This window comes from Lytechinus pictus, chromosome 10 (assembly GCF_037042905.1).
Source record: "Lytechinus pictus isolate F3 Inbred chromosome 10, Lp3.0, whole genome shotgun sequence".
NCBI classification, from domain to species: Eukaryota; Metazoa; Echinodermata; class Echinoidea; order Temnopleuroida; family Toxopneustidae; genus Lytechinus; species Lytechinus pictus.
The window spans coordinates 23,456,908-23,475,125 of NC_087254.1; the positions used below are offsets into that span (position 1 = coordinate 23,456,908).

Consider the following 18,218-nt stretch of genomic DNA (forward strand, 5'->3'; position numbering starts at 1 on the left):
TCAGAAAATGAGCAAAATGCGATTTGTTCCTAAATCGGATCGCGAACAGTAGTAAGGTGTGCGGTGGCCTTAAAGTATGGTGTACGTGTATCGGACGGGTTGTATGTAAAGATTGGTATCTGTGTGTTATAAAAATCCATGCAATGCTATTTTCTTAATCTAGGTGGAAACGATTGAGTTTTCCCTGTTGATTTCTGAAGTATGTGAAAACATGTAACAGCCTCATTCCTTCTAAGTCCTTACTACCGCATACCATAGCCATTCTAAAGAAACAGGACCAAGAAAAAAAACTCTGTGTTGCATAACATTACAAATTATATATTTTCGATTAAGTAGAGTCTGTCGCACGGTGACACATAATGCGATCTACGTGAGGTAAGTATACCAGTAAAATGTTGCTTTTTTTTTCAAAGAATTTTCAAGTGGCTTTGAGTTGAGTTATTCTACACCACCATAGTGTCATAGACCTCGCTTGAATACCCAACTTGATGTCAGTTCAAATACACAGCGATGTATCTTCTTGAAATTGATATATTTTTTTCTTCACGAATAAGGATGCACAGTCGTATTTTGTTTTGAAATGGGTCGACTTTAAAATCCTGTTCCTCATGTTCAGTAGCATATTTCTTTTCTCAATTGTAAATTTATAACCGCCTTTAGCAGCTTCAAGCATATACCACGACACGCCAACAAAATATTATTTGAGTTTCCTATAGAGAATAAAAAAAGACAGTGAATAAGATTGGATGTAAAAGAGCAAAATAAATACGACGATTAGAAGTTTTGTGTTTGGTCATGAGACAGTTTTAGACTTAACATGGACTGAAATTAGAAAGCGGATGATAATATATGATCAGTTTACTTCTTTAATTGATGTATGAAAACACGATTTTCAGTATATTAAATGATATTTTTTTTCACATAGATGTATTTGAAAGGAAACCCATTATCGAAATCTTAACCCGCACAGTTCAAAACCAATTATTTTTTAATTTAGCATAAAAATTATGTAATGAACACCCCGAATGTACCTGAATGTTAATTCTGCTTGTATTTTAAGTGGATTATAATCGTTTAATATTTGAAAGGTTCGGGATACGTCATCCTGGGGTCAAAGGGGGATAAATGAGGAAATGTGAGCTCTAACAGAGGCGTAATGAACCAACAAATTTGAGGGTGCAACAGTTGGCGAATCGGGAAGAGTCTATAAGAAGTTGAGAGATGGCAAAGCGAGCGAGCAAAAATTTCGACGTTTTTGTTACGAAAATCTAATTTTGTAATAGATTTTGACATAATATTCAGTAAAAAATATCATACGTCACTTCTTTCCCTTTCTTTTCCTTTCCTTTTTTTTCTTGGTCGTGATTTTTTTTGGGCGGGGGGAGCAAGCGCTCCATAGGCCCCCCATCTGTACGTCATTGAGCTCAAGGGTCGTGAGAATGGCTCCTCAGCCACTCGCCTCGTAACAAATGGAATTGTGCAATAACATTGAATAAATTGCATAAAGAATAAAGACGTTTTGTAACATCCTTATTGTAATGACATGATCAAACTGCTCTCAAAGGTCAGTAGTCATTCAACGGGTTTTTTTGTGAAACCTTACAAGCGGGAAATCGAATATCTTATCTCTTTTCCGATTCCATCATAAGTGAAGAATTCGGGGTCGGTTATCCGAAGGAGTGTCGGATCAAGGTAATGCTAGACGGACACCCGGAGTTCAGCAGAATGTTGCCAATGAAGTACTTTTGTAATCATAATCATTTATGGCCCATATTGGCATGTGTAGATCAGATAAAGCGTAGATTGTGCCTTACCATTGATCTGTATTAGCTTCTGGTTAGGTTGAACAATGCCAATGCACTCTAAAACCCAAAAGTTGAAAAGCTTGGAAAAGGATGGAAAAGGGCCGAGGAGTTACATCGTTTTGCACTGTTATTAAAAATGATTTCACTCCTCTGGTCTTTCAAAGGGTGATTTACCGCGTTCAATCCCTTTCATTTTCAGAATACTAATTCTTATTCATCTAAGGTACCCTCTTCAGCTCTTACGAATTCATTGTTTTCCAGGTGGGTCCTGCTTATATCCTTCTCCATTCTAAATGTCGAGAGTGTCACAAGAAGGCAGAAGTTCTCATCTTAAGTCAGGGTTGTGTGGTCTAGTGGTTAGAGCATTGGACTCATGACTGAAAGGTTGTGAGTTCAAATTTTAGCTCTGTCATTATCTCCACTTTACCCAAAAATGCTCGAGAGTAATTTCTGACGCCTATAATGGTCAACCACTGTGACTTATTTAACCTACTAGTTTGGCGTTGATGCAGCTGGAAGCAGCTTTGCCGAGTTCCTATATACGGGAGTTACCTCTACTAAAACGAAACTTTTGGGTACGATTAAAATTATTTATTTTCTGTTTTATTCATAATAATTGCTTTTATGGCGGGACAGGAATTCAACAAATCCCCTATTATTAAACTCATTAAAACGACATCGATTCCCCTTATGACGCCGCCCCTGAATGCAACGGATAGGTCATTATCACTGTCCATTATCATTGAGGTATATAGAACATTTTCCTTTCATTTCTTTGCTATTCTTTCGTCCTGAAAAAATAGATGATTTTTTTTATGGTCAATCTTCTTTGGGAATACTTATCTAACCATTCTTGAAATATATCATCTAATCATGATGAAAAAAGGAAATAGATAAACATCAATTTTTGTTTTGGGGCTTTTTTTCTCACAGGTTTTGACCTATTTCCTTCTTGTTCTGTATTAAGAATTCTTTATTTGTCAGCAACTTCAATTCATGTACAAAATAAAATACATATACCAAATTAAACATCATCTCTTTATGCTCTATGAACAAATTTCAAATGTCCTGGTTCAAAATAATCAATCGTTCCAACAGGAAATTTACAAATGAATTTCCCAGATGATATATTTTTTTTGAAAAGTGCACAGTTTTAAAGCATGGGTCTCAAATTAACTTGATTGAATATGCGCTGGCCTGCCTAAAGTATTTTAAAATCATGAGTGAATTACTTATCATAACATTGTTTTTCCAGCATAAATAATAGAATGTTGTCATATTGGTATTCTAGAAATTGATAATTCTTAGATTTTGTATAGAAGAGCCGTGGTGTAGTGGTTCTAACTTTTCCTTGTAATCAGAGGGACGTGTGGTCGAATCTTACCATGGCCTATAGACACCCTTTGACATAGTGTCAATCCACACTTTGTTATTCTTCACCTGAGAAAACTCTGGTAAAACTGAAAACTAAGGTTAGTCTGATTTCTGCCATTGACTTTAACACAGGGCAAAAACTCCGGTAAAAACAACCTGAGTTTTCTCAGGTAAAAAGTTTTATGCAACGGGCTGCAGGTGCTATATAAGCTTGTCCAGCATTGTGACGGGTATCGGTTATGTGCTGTACTTTGTAAGGTAAAAAGTCTGGAGTTCAGACTAGGACAGACTATGGACTGTATGGTGGTTCTCGGAGTGTGGATGTGAACGATTTTTAAAATAAATTTTACATAATTGGTATCAGTATGACTATAAGGGGAACACAGTGGCGTAACTACGGGGGGGGTGCACGTGCCCCACCCCCCCCCCCAAAAAAAGCGGGGGAAATGGAGAAAAAGAGGGAGAAAGAAGAACTTTTTTGAAAATTACAATATGTTATATTATATTTATTATATATATTATGTTATATTACATAAGAAATATTTTTTCATAACTTTATGAAACATAATGTGCTCAGGGCATAAGGGTCATCGTTCCTGGTGCTTGCATTGTCTATTTAACGAGATATATAATCCTGATGTACTGAAACATCCCGTTTTCAAGTCAATATACACCAAATATATTTCCTCGCACTTCGAGTTATTATTGTTTTATGTAGTGACATATGCTTCTTTTTCATGATTACTAAAAGTGATTGCCTCTTTTAGTGTCTTAATATAAAACATTTCCAGTCCGTGCTTACGTTCGCATTAGTGGATTGGTGAGATGTGTCTGCTCTTCATGCATGAATTCCTAAAATCAGTCCTTAAAATGTCCCTTTTTCTGATCTGAATATCAAAAGTTTTCAGCTCGCATCATTTGGTTAGTGAAATACGTATGATGTTAGGAAATTCCTACCAGCAAGCCTTAGAATGCCCATCTTCAGGTCTGAATATCCTAGATTTTCAGCTCGCGCGTCGCGCTCGCAATATTTGATAAGTGATATGTGTATGATAATCATGATTACAATGACTACAAAAACGTGCTTCATGTGTTCATATGTAATTCTAACAAAATCAGCAAGTGCTTGGCACTCGCATTAGATGACTATGGTGAGACCTGTATACTCTTAATGGATTCCTAAAAAAAAGTCCTCAAAATTTTGCTTTTTGGGGTCATTTTATACAAAAAATTCAGGTCGCCCGTTTCACTCGCATTGTTTGTTTAACGAGACATGTAGGTATTATGATTACAAAAATTTGCTTATAATGTCCCTTTAGGTCTGAATATCAAAAATTTTCAGCTCGCGTTTCGCGCTCCCATTATTTGATCAGTGAGATACATATCCGTATGACACAGTCTCTATTAATTAGATCAGTATATTTGGCGATTGAGCGCGCTTCGCGCGCCCGCTAAGTGACTCATTTTTATTACTGGTGCCCCCCATGCCGTGACCCACGGTACGCCTCAGGGGGAACACCACCGTATTGTAAAAATGGGGGCTTGTCTGGGAGTCGAACCCGGGACCTCTCGAACCCAAGCCAGAATCATACCATTGTGTGCGCGCCTTAATGGCGACTGGCTGAAATACTCCCCAGGGAGTGAAAGAAGTGCATACGATGTGTGCAAGAATGACTGATTTAATCCAATGACCGGGGTAATGCTATATCTGTATAAGCGCTCAGGTAGTACAATGTATGTCTCAAACGCATTATAAATAAGACGATTATTAGTGACGAAACCAATAAATTTGTGATTTTCGTATACTTTAGGGAACTCCTCTAGAGCTATATAATACCAAAATATCAATAAATTTACCGTGACATCCTTGATATCATGAGCTATGGAAAAAAAAACTTTTTGTAAATTAATTTTGTTTTGTTTGCTCGCTTCCTTCTTTTGATTGTTTTTAGAATTGAAACCTCGTATGTGCCTTATTATGTGCTATTTATATAGAAAATGTTCACTTCATACTACTTAATCAAAGTAATCCCGTTCTAATGTCATTAATTCTCGGTTTAATTTCATTTTTTCAGTTGTGTAGTAGTTTATGATACCATCACATTACATCAAAAACTTTGATGTAGGGGATGTAATTTACATTTCCAAATAGATTTTGTTAAGGGTGGTGCCTGCGTTACACCCACAATATGTCAGAAACTCTGGAAGTAATTATTCTTTCATCGATCCCATTCCATTTTGTAAACAATGTGAACATACCCAATACCCATATGCATCTACACTGCATACAAACTTAAATTTGTTTTACAAATCGTTCTATAAATTTGATGGTCGAATTTATCTCAATTAAATCTCGAATTCGACCAACTATTGGTTGAAGCCTTCACAATCTATTTGAGTTTTGATCAACAGTTGGTCAGAAACTCGACAAATTATTAATTGGTTATAGTTCTGACCAATCCTTGTTGGGGATATCCCTTCACTGACGGTTTCGTAGAATACCAACTATGACCAAAAAAAAATGAAAGAAAAAATTCCCAGTTCCACCCAAACTTTTTTTTTTAAAGAAATATTTTCAAAGTGCATCATATAGATTCATTCTCATGTCATTTTATTGACCCAAGAGAAGAATGGCCGAGTTGGGTCTATAAAGAATTGAATGAAATTAAATGAAATTAAATAAAAATCCAACATTTTCAGATTCCATTTTCTGACACCATACATTTATTTTCTTGTACAATATTATTTCACATTTCCTCATGGACATGTAAACATATTTTCAATGTTGTTTATAAAAGCAAGAACGACTGCGTGATTAGAATGCGAGCCTTATAACCTTTCCTGATTTATTTTGTAGTAATATATGAACCACGTGAACGTGATGATTGAAAACTAATATAACGCACTTAGAAGATCCCGTATCAATTAAAATATGTTATTAGGCCTACAGGCTACATCCAACCAGAGTTCGCAAACTCACAATCTTTCTGGTTTGATATTTCAATTTTGTGGAATGCAGTTTATTTAATTTCAGGGTGGAATTTCCTCTTTTCTTGACAAGGGATGTGGTTACATACAGGATATTCCTTAGCGTAATTAGATTCCACATTAAAAAAACTACTCTTCTTTATCAAAATTATTAACCCAATCAACGGTGTTGACTTGGAGCCAAATGGAAGATTGCAATCAGATGGTCAAACCTGCGTTTGAACAATGGAAAGCCAAGATAGGCAAAGCACTTCCGAAATGCAAGGAAATGATAGGAAATCCGCATCACAATGAACATCATGTATTAGGGAATTATATATGAAAAGAGGTAATGGTCTGAGTCATCCAAACATTACGTCTGTGTAGGAGATACTGATATAATTCTTTCCAACTAAATAGTTGAATAACAGATAACAGGTATCTTACATATCATGATTTTAGTTACTTCCCTATTACCTTGATAGCCGAGTGATCCCTGTTGTCATAGGGGCATATTATGTAGAGTTGGTGCAGGCCTCCAAACACACTGCATTTTCAACGTATATCATTTTCATTGAGGTTTTTTTAATTTGGCTCAAAAGACTTATTCAGAGGCAAATTTGATTAAAATGTAATCATTTACTCCAACTGTGTGCATTTTCGGTTCACTTGCTTCGCTCGATCGTATATTCCCTCGGAACAATCCACTTAATCAACATTTCAGTAAATAACTTATATTCGAATGTTTTACTTGTAAACTCACATCACCCGTTGGGGGGACTTTTTGTTCACATTTTAGACCGAACATGACCTGAAACTCGTTTTTAACCATAGGTGTTTTTTTTGCGACTGTGCATGGGATTTGAGTATAATGCATTTCCCTGTATAATGGAGTATTCCATAAAAGTATTCGTAAATTGTTTACATATTAAAACCTGCATCTATGAAAACCCTTCTGATTTACTCGTTCTATATTAAAATTATTGGAATATCCACTCAGCGCCGTCGAAAATATATTATCAAGCTGCATTTATGGCAATGTGATTACATGGATCTATTATACCTTGTACACTGGGAGAATGTGATTGATATCAATTTCAAAAATTTTCCAAGCAAACTACTTGCCACAATAAAAGAAAAAGAAACCTTTAATTATCCCATGTGGCACATGATATTCAATATATTATTAAATTCATGTGTAACGCAAAGCTCGACATGAAACCTTCAGTATAATTTTTTTCCCCTATACTTTCATAAAAAGGGGGGAAATGAAATTAATAGAAAATTTAAGATTTCATAACTTTCTGATATTTTGTATTCGAATGTTATGAATTCTTTTAGGATTAGTCTTTTTTATACACAGTGTTTGTGCAATAGGCCTATAAGTAGCGTACACAGATTTTTTTTCAAGGGGGGGTTCAAGCTGAATGAAATGTTGACAACCATAAAGAAATGGTCTTAACCACCATTTAGATATTTTCCTATCCCCTAAAAAATTGACAAGCAAAAAAGGGGTCTTCACCAGAAATTTTACGTCGTTTAGAACCTCAAAAGAATTTGACAAGGATAAAAAAAGAAAGAAAAAAAGGTCTTCATAAACTTTTAGGGGGGTTTGGATAAAAAAAAATAAGGGGGGTGAACCCCTGTTACCAACCCCTGCTTACGCTACTGAGGCCTATACTTTCAAATTCACTTGTTGGTGTGATTGTGACCTGTCACTGTCAGTTACGGAGATTTGCATTTCATGTTCACATGATGTTCATGCAAATGCACAAAAACTCCTGTACAATTCAAAACCTTTTTATTTCCTTTCCCTTTTCCTTTTGTTATTTTCTCTCGATGGAATTGGAGCATGCCTCTTCCTGAACTACTTTAGTGACCTTTCAAAATTGGAATCAGCTAATATTGCCCGCGCTCTCTTATAATATACCAATGTCGATTGATTCAAGATCAGTTTTATTTATTTCATTTATTTTCTGCTTTATTTATTTAACCTGTATCTACTGTTATCATTAGTATTTAACAAGTTGATTATGGATTAAACTAGTCCAAATTGCAGACATTATTCTCAGGCAATATATCGTTCGGCGACAAAATATTGGCGACAAATTTTCTTTTGACATTTTTGTCAGTGGGCATTATACGGGGAAGTCATCTAGATGGTTCTGTAGTTAAAATCGTCGGAGAAACTGTCGTTACCTGTTTGGCTGGTCACCTACCATGAGGTATCATATCGTCAAAATGTCGGCCTATGTTAGATTGAGGAATCGTTAACATACGGGAGTGAGATGTATTTTGATAGGGGTGGGGCAGCCGCAAGATAACCTACGTATAGGTGTTGTGGCTCTGTGGATAAGTCTCTTGACTTTGAACCACAATTCCTGGGTTCGAATTCCACCGCAGCACTCGGGTCTCTTTGGAAAGGCATTTATCTACATTTGCCACTCTCCACCCAGGTGTAGTAATTGGGTACCCGGTAGGAAGAAATGCGTTGATTGCTCGCAAGCGCCGGGAAAAATGCAGCGCTAAGAAACATAAGCACTTTATAAAATAATGTGCATATTATTATTATTATTATTGAGGAGGCGCGATAGCTCAGTCGGTAGAGCGGGGGACTCGTATTCCGGTGACCCGGGTTCGATTCCCACTTGGTGCGCTAGTGCCCTTTGGTAAGGCATTAATCCTCAGTACCAGGTCCTTCGGAGGGGACCTTAAGCCGTCGGTCCTCTGGTTGCTTGCTTACAAGCACTCATGCTTTCTTAGCAATCAGGTAAAAAAATCACCACCACCACCACCACCACCACCATTATCATCATCATCATTATAATTTCGGAAACAATCTTTAAAGTTCAAAATGAAAAAAAAAATTAAACTAAACGCTTGTTTAGTTTTGATAGTTAGACACCACAACATAGTAAAAATTCAATGACCTCAATTAACCTATATGACCTATTGTCACCTTTAAAATACATTTGAGATGATCAGTGACACTCGTCTCAAGTTTCCTGAAATATGACTTTAATCACTTTACACTGTTACACTTTCAAAGCGATGGCATTTTAAGAAACTAGAGTAAGATTTTGATGTTGATGATTTTTGTGTATGTTGACATTTTTTCCCACATGATAGATATCTCCGGGAGAAAATCTGAGTTCAAAGGGGCGTCAGAGTCGTGCTATTTGAGGAAAAGATTTACGAGAAAATGACGTCGGTCATTGTCATCGTTTTGCTAATTGTTGGTGCTTTTTCTCATTCATGTCTTGGAGAAGCAATAAGTAAGTTTTATCGTACATACTTCCATAGGTGGTGATCAGGGTGGGGTGCATTGAACCTGCTGCTGTGACAGGAAATCTCACAGATCACCGCACGTGCTTAATAACTCATATTGTTGTTATTCATAATTTTATCTTCAATTATTTCTGTAATCATTGTCATCGATATTCTTACTATCAGAATCATTATCATCATTATTATTGATATCATTGTAATAATTATTGCTATTATTACATTTATAATTATTATTGTTATTACCAGTATTACTATTGTTATTATCATGAGTATAATTATCTATTTATTTATTTATTATTTTTATTATTGTTATTATCATCATCATTTTTTTATAAGAGCATTCAGATATACATCCATACGATTAGTTAATTCGTGAACTAGATGAAATAATCTTATTGTCATCAATCCTTTTTAGATTCACTTATGTATTTTGCCAATTCAAAACAATATCGATGCAATTAATATTCCTCGTGACACAAGTGTGTTTTTACGATTGCATAGGATAAATAACAAAAAATAATGAGAAATTATAAAGATATTGTTCAATTATTTACCGTAGATCCGGCAGGAACAGTACGCATTACCGACGTCAACAGCCCGTTCATGGGGAGAGTGGAGGTCTTGGGAGATAGAGGATGGGGGACGGTGTGTGATGATGACTGGGATGATGTCGACGCCACCGTGGTCTGTCGGGAGCTCGGTTTTGGGGAAGGTGAAGCGATCTCTGGGGCCAGTCGGACGATACCAGATGGTAAGAGTTGTGCATGGAGATGAATATGGGATGTGAACTCATGGGGCACTGGCGTTACTGAGATTCGGAGTGAGGGGGGGGGGGGGCTTACGGGGCACCGGACCCCATGAAGTTCCATGGACAAGAAATAAAATAAACAGAAGAAAAATAAAGGAATAGGAGAGAAAAGCGCTGGATATATCACGTTTTGTTTAATATTACGTCAAAATCTATCACAAATTAAATTTTCATCATTATAAAAGGCGATATTTTCCCACTCATTTTGCTCGTTCGTTAATCGTTTCTAAATTATGCCCCATGTCATGCCGTGCCCCAAGGGCTTTTGCTAATTACTTTTTTAACATACACAAAAGAATGTATACAAGATGGAAAATGACAAGAAGGTCATGACCGTGTGCAGATTATTATTCCTGAGACATTTAAATTTCTGATTCGGACAATATTACGATATTATTAATACGTGTACACTGAATGCCCGATAATTACAACTTGAAAATGTAAATGAATAAACAATACAAAAATGCCTATAAACCTTGTGGATCGCAGTATTGAAAAGGTCTGAAGAATGGAATTAATTAATTTTCGAATGTTTTTCATGTTCGTTTAATCATTTTGACAGGAAACATTTTAAGTCCTATATATTTTGATAATGTGGGCTGCAATGGAACGGAGAGTACTCTTCTGGATTGTATTCATAATGGAATAGGAGAACACAACTGCGGTCATATGGAGGATGCAGGTGTTATATGTTCCGCCCCGAGTAAGTATATTTTAGGGTTGTAAACGAATTTTTGTTTTATGTTTCATTGCTGTTGATTTGTTTAAAGTTTAAAATTCAGGTATGTGAGAGAAAACAATCTTGGGCATCTTAAGACTGACAGGATAATCGGATAGTAATTGGTAGAATGGTGGAGATTCGGGGTAAGCCCGGGGATGGAGAACCTCAAACTTTTCACCAAAATGATGTATTAGACAGTGTTAGACATACGCTTTAGTATATTTATAAATAAATATTTGTATTATATTTACACACGGAATGATTTTCATGGAATTCCCCGGTTGAAGAAGGTCGAAAAGTTGATTGGTTGCTCTTGCTTATACAGTTTTTACCTCAGGTAAGAATACAGTCCCTAAAAACGGTCATTACAAGGGATTATATCAATGAGAATAACGTTGTGTGATCCCGGGTGTGTGATCCGATGGTTCGTATAGGCTAACCATGCTAATTAACGTCATAATAATTATCGTTCAGCATACGTCGATTGATAATTTCATTACTTTGTGGAAACGTGAGACTGCAATTGGATTTTTCTTTCTTTCAATGTAATAAAATTTAGGACATTATTTTCATGAATGTAAAAGGTGGATTATGTTTGCTAAGAAAACTGAAAAAAGAAGGAGATAAAAGTACGATAGAGATTGCAGAGAGAGACAAAGAGACCCCTACAACTTATCAGAACTAAATAAGAAAGAGAAGCGATTATGACGCAGTATAACTCGGAATTTATTTTTCAAATCAAACTTGCCAAAATTGTTTCATCCACGCATTTAATAGCATTGCAAGACTTTGTCTACATACTAATATTGATATTAATAACCAGAAAACTACTTTATAGCGGGACATTGGCTCATGCTTGTTGATCTTTTTTTATTTTGAGAAAAGGAAAATGGTTAAGGCACATATACAGGAAAGATACATTGCTGCCATATTTACAGATCTTAGGGAGATATGAAGTTCCTGATAATGTTTTCTAAGAATAGAACAGGGGCCGCGGGACGGCGGGAGTGAGGAGGGGATGATAATGCAAATTATAGACACAATATATTATTTTCACGATTTTTTACACTGTTATTTCAAAAATCGGAAGCCCCCTACGCCCCCGGTTCCGCGGCCCCTGATTAAAGCTTTTCCCTTTTTTAAGTTGTGCAGGCTTTTAATCTTGTTAGTTATGCCTGAAGTGCCAGCAGTATTGTACAGGATGTTGAATCAACAATGATCAGTGAGACTGAAATATTATCGCCTAGTTTGTCGTTATTGTAATAGACCCTGTGTTTGTAATTTTAGAGCCTTCACTCACATCAATCATCATAGTTACCACGTACAACCATCACCAGCATCGGCACGTAGTACAACTACCACCACAATTCATCAACACCATACAACCGCCGCCGCCATCACCATAAAAAAAAATCATGATTCATAATTCATCGTCACCATTCATCGTCATCATTAATCATCATCCGATCATCATTACACCATGCACCTCCATCAATACCAACATTGTTGTACCAGTATAGGCCTATACCATCTACCATCACCATCAACATCATCATCATCATCGTTATATGTCGTCATCATCATCATCACCATCAACATCATCATTAGACCAAAAGCTTCGGTCTCTGTATAATTGTTCGAGGAGAAATAAAAACAATCAAAATTTTTAAAAAAACTCCTCGAAACAGACGGCTGCCAGCTGTCTACATCATCATCATCATCGTCGTCGTCGTCGTCATCATCATATGCATCATCATCATCATCATCTTCATCATTCATCATCGGTGAGACGAGCAACATAAAAGACTGGTCGACGGATTCGGACCGGGACCGATGGATCGATTAAGGCAAGGCCGACCTGGCCGGCGCGGCGCGGCCGGTGTAGCGGCGGATTCGGTTCCACCGGCGGATACCGTATCCGCCGGCAGATATCGTTCTAAATGGCCGATATCGTTTTTAATCGGAACCATATCCGCCGGGTTTGACGCGGCTTGAAGTTTGCAGATTTGGTTCCTCGGCGGATTTGGTTCTATTGACTATACGTGTAATTCAGACAACCTCGGCGGCACGCGCATGCGCGACTCTGGCAATGTCGATCGCAATGGGGGGGGGGGGTGTTTTTCGTCCGTCTTTAGTGAATTTTTATTCAGGGGCGGATCCATACAACGTTCGACATAGGGCTCGATGGGGGTGAGGATTAATAGGAAAAATAATGTCTCGATATTTCATGTATTACATAGACCTGGCACATACGCCAAAACTTTGCTATTTATCAGATTTTTATGAAATTTTCATCATTTTGTTTTTGTGAATTTTTTATATTATTTTCAGTCCGCAGTATGCATCGACCTTTTTAACTGTGCTTTTTCACACGATGTTAGTGTCAGTTTGCCAGACTGTTTGGCGAAAAAGTGCACCCCCATACAGTGCGTATAAAAAAAACGGGACAGTTTAGAAAAGTCTATAAAAATTGTTTCAAATTATGATATCTATATTTTGATGTTAATAGATGCTCTGAAATCTTATCTTTGAAATGCCATTTTAAAAAAATTGTTCATGCTTGAGCGAACACGGGACGTTTTCGTCGGGGGTTCAAAAAGAGGCTTGCACTAAAATGGCAGAAATTAGAAATTTGATGATCAGACTTCTTGCTAATCAGCAGGCTTCCTTTTAACCTTTTCATTATCTTCGCCATGATTTTCGAATTATGCTGTCAAATTTTATTTACAAATGTATTTATTTACTTGAATTATTTTGTTTTTTCATTAAAACTTCTTTAACATTTGAATTTTCCTTCATAAGTAAGAAAAGAATACTTATGTCAACCCATGGAAGAAGATTTGCATTATTAATCATGTTCATTGTGAGAACTTATAGTTATTCAAATCGTATTTTATTAGGTGAAAAAAATTACGTTATGGTACCTTAGAAAAACATGAATCCTATTTTCAAGGGGTCATTGATTCCTTGACCAAGTTTAATTAAGTGCTTGACAGGGCAAACAGGAAAGGATTCATGTCTTTCAATGACAATGTATTGAGTAAATTTTGAAGGAGCTAGATATGGCAGATCGGATAAAATGTATTTAAATAGTTGTGAGCGAGCGAAGCGAGCAAGCAAAAATTTCCACTTTTTTAATATCCAATTCTGTGATAGATTTTGACAAAATAATTAGAAAATAAATCATATTTCACTTTCTATCTTTCCTTGTATTCCCTTTCCACTTTTTTATTGGGGGGGGGGGGTAACACCCCGAGCCCCCACCCATCTGTATGCCACTGTTCAAAAGCACCATTACCTTTGTAGCACACAATGGAAGGATTAAAAAAATACACGCTTTCCCATACTTCGGGTAAAAAAAATTGTTTTTGCTTAAAGAATGAATATTGAAAGCTAAAAGAGAACATATTAAAAAGAAACAACAGAACAATTCAGGCAAATAAACAGATTTGAAAATGAATTTTAACTGCATAATTCGAAAATTATATCAAAGATAATTAAAAGGTTAAAAGGAAGTCTGCTGAATAGCAAGAAGTCCGATCATCATATTTATCATGTTATGCCATTTTGGCGCAAGATTCCTTTTTAACCCCAAACAAAAACATTCCGTGTTCGCCACTAGCGTACCTACGGGGGGGGGGCGGTCTGCCCCCCCCTGACGAGCCACAACCCATACAAAAGACATATCACTGCCCCCCCCCCCTTGACGAGCTTGAAACACCTTTTTTGCCCCCCCCTGACGAGCTTAAAGACCTTTATTGGCCCCCTGACGAGCTTGAAGACCTTTTTTTTTTTTTTTTTTTTTGCTTGTCAAATTTTTGGGCGGCCGATTTTGCCCCCCCCCCCCCGTGGAAAATCATAGGTACACCACTGGTGTTCGCTCAAGCATGAACAAAACTAATTTTTTTAAAATGGCATTTGAAAGATAAGACCTCAGAGCACCTATTAACACCAAAATATAGATGTCATAATTTGAAACAAAATTTTTAGACTTTTCAAATCTGTCCCGTTTTTTTCGATACGCACTGTATTGGCATATAGGTTTTTGAAACTATATACAATGTTTAGAAAAATTTCAACAAATCAAAACTTCATATTTCCAAATAAATGATGCAAATAAGTGTATGAAAATATATTTGCTGTTAACTCATATTATTGCTTGTAGAATGCTCATTTTGGGTGAAAACATGAATTTGACATTTCTAACCAAAAAAAAAAGAATGTCAATGTGATTTATTTCTTATGTAGTTTATTGTAGGCCTAATTTTTAATTCATCATGTATTTTTTTTTTTTTTTGATCATATGATTTTCATTACAGATCGAGCATACTGATCTTATGATTTTCATTTACAGATCGAGCATACTGATCTTAAACAAATAGGAGTAATGCCGAAAATTTGTTAACAAATTATTATTTTTTTATTATTATTCTTTTTTTCTTCAATATTTTTTGTTAAGGAATCTGAACTTGGGGACCGGAGATTCACCCTGACAAAAGTTAGATACGCCACGTATCGTTTGGTGCTCCCTAATTTACCTCTCAGTCATCTAATTTTAAGATCAATATGGAATCTTTAGTGAAATATAATTTTTCCTTTATATCTTTTGTTTCTCTTACTATACCCCCTTCTGGTTTTTCATCTCTTTATTTTTTGCTTTTCTTTCTGTCCCTGCTCATTTCGCCCCATTTGCCTCTTCTCCAGTTTCCTAACATTTCTGGCACATTATGAATATATCTGGGGCGTATACGCGTGGGTGATACAGCACCAAAAAGGGAGAAATAGAAAGAGGAGGGAAGGGAGAAAAAAAAATATACGAAAAAATGTGGAGAAAATAAACTTATTACAAAATCCTGCCATTGTTTGCCTTTATTTAATACTCTGTATCAATAATAATTGATGCATATTGTATCCAAATTATCCCTAAAATTGTGATAAGAAAGATTTAATAGGTATAAAATAAATTAAAAATGCATATTATTTGATTACAAGACGTATTTTTTTTAAAACAGTGCATACCTATATAGTTACCACTAATGCATATATCATTTCCATTTATTTGAAAGCAAGATAAAAGAGTGTTGCAGATTAAATGCCTCCAGGCTCACGGGCAATAGTGCCGCGGATCGAACCCCGGACTTTCTATGTATTTTCAGGCCGCCTAGACCACTCGGCCACGGCACCTCCACGTATGTGAGTGAAGGATATCGCGATAGCGCAAGAACGATATCTTCCGAAGAGAGTGGCCTTTTTTGGTACTGAATCCGCCGGAGTAGAACAGGATCCGCCGGCGGATTTGGTGCCTAGAACAGTATCTGCCAGGCGCAGGATCCGCCGGTACACCGGCCGGTCAGCGACATACTATAGGATCTTTCCTTTGCGCTGGCCGGCGCGCCGGCCTTCCACAGGTGTATATATGCGCTATGCACAGGCATCTTCTTTGAACTTGAAGTTCAAGTTCTTGATTTATCTTCGGCAACTTTTCTCAACGACACCTTGGGGCAACAGGGCAACTAGCCTTTATCTATTTATTGTTTGGTCATGATCAACTTGCTAGTACGGTTGTAGTACGAACGCTAGCAGATTTTGTTTGGCCTTCGTCTTTGGGCGCCGTGTCCTGTCGACTTGTCCTGCAGCTCGCCGTGTGATGGGGGACCGGCCGGTGGCGGTCGTAGAAACGAAGGCTCCGTTGTCTGGTACGGGGTTGATAGTAGTAACCTGGGGCCCGTTTCTCAACACCGTCATAAGTCTAACTTCTTGACTAAATCGGAGATAGTGAGCTACTTGTCCGCTAACCGTTTCACGAAGCCCTCTTTACCAAGATCGGGTACAACAACCTCACTAAATATTTATGACACCTCCGAACCTGTCATAACTTCTTTCTTAATGACGTAGTGGCATCACGTGGGTAGACTATGACAAGCAAAAGTGCCTAGAGATTTGAAAATAATAATCTTAGGTAATCAATCATAGAGTTTGAAATTACATCACAAAAACGAGTGGGATAATGCATTCAATGATAATTCTAATAAAAACAAACTATAAAAACTGTTTGTAAAACGCCACAAAACCATTCAGTTTGAAATAGTAAAATGATTTGATCGATAAAGATTCTACAACGTCAGGCCATCCATAACTGGACTCGTATTTGTCATTTTCAGACCCCTATTAACATTTGGATAAATTCTATCTCTAATTTATGCATAGAATATGTCAATCGTATGTTTCAGTTTCAAAGATTTATTTTTGTTTTTGTTAAACTATATTTTGATGATGTTTGGAATCGTAGAAGGGCGTATAATTATCATCACTTTACAAAGAAAACCGTTATAGTTTACTTTCGTAAACTATCAAAATTCGATGTCCCGGGGGTACCCATCTCAACGTCCACAGGTGATTTTCTAGTCATGAAATGATTTATTCATAATTTAATTTTCTCAGCAATTGAGTGCTCCAATATTCATGGTCTAAGTATGTATGATGCATAATTTACATGTGCTATTATTTTAAAAAGATGTATTTCCCAATTCATCACAATATTTGCAAATTTGTCATAATTTTTCTTTTTTAATATTAAGCTATTTTGTGACTAAGGCTACGTCTCGTCTGCTCTTTTTACCGATAGTATCGATATCAAGGTATTCTAGTTAGGAAGCCTTTCGAGAAACAGGTTTAGTAAGATTGGAACTATCTCCGTGGTTGGTGGATAAAGATATGACTAACTTGTCCAGGTGTTGAGAAACGGGCCCCTAACCTGGGGTTCGTATCTAACAAAAGTCCGAAACACCACATGGGCCTCGGCTGGTTATCTGGCCTTAGGCCTTAGCCACTCACACTATTGCGAGGTTATATTATCAGTTACCGTACTTGTATTAGGCATAGCACAGCGTATGCGCACACAGTCTGCTTGAAATGCTAAATTCATCCATTCCTGCGTGAACATAATTTTTGTTACTTTTTAAAACATTCCTGTGAGTTTAAAAATAAGTATATAGTTTTAATTTCTTTACCTCCATTTTTATTGTATTGTCAATATGCTCTGTCTCGCTTCTCACCTTTTTTCATGAAGAATTCATATTTCTAATCAATATTTAACTCCAAGCACACCGCCGGTATTTGGGGGGAAATGACGCGTGGCGCTTAACTTCGCGTATTTTTGAAAACGCCCTGAAAATGACTAAAAACATCCCCTCAGAAAAATCAACGATCCTCACATGTTACACTCTAAATATGTGCATGAAATTTCCATATAAGG

General features: G+C 36.7%; 1 protein-coding gene across 1 annotated transcript; it reads left to right on the plus strand.

The window, feature by feature from the left end:
• The first annotated feature begins 2,305 nt into the window (after positions 1–2,305).
• LOC129270353 (scavenger receptor cysteine-rich domain-containing group B protein-like) lies at positions 2,306–12,367 on the plus strand. Its single transcript, XM_054907746.2, has 4 exons — positions 2,306–2,380; positions 9,276–9,421; positions 9,994–10,185; positions 10,805–12,367. Exons 2-4 carry the CDS (start codon positions 9,349–9,351, stop codon positions 10,966–10,968), a joined length of 429 nt encoding a protein of 142 aa, XP_054763721.1. The 5' UTR covers positions 2,306–2,380; positions 9,276–9,348; the 3' UTR covers positions 10,969–12,367.
• Positions 12,368–18,218: the final 5,851 nt, after the last annotated feature.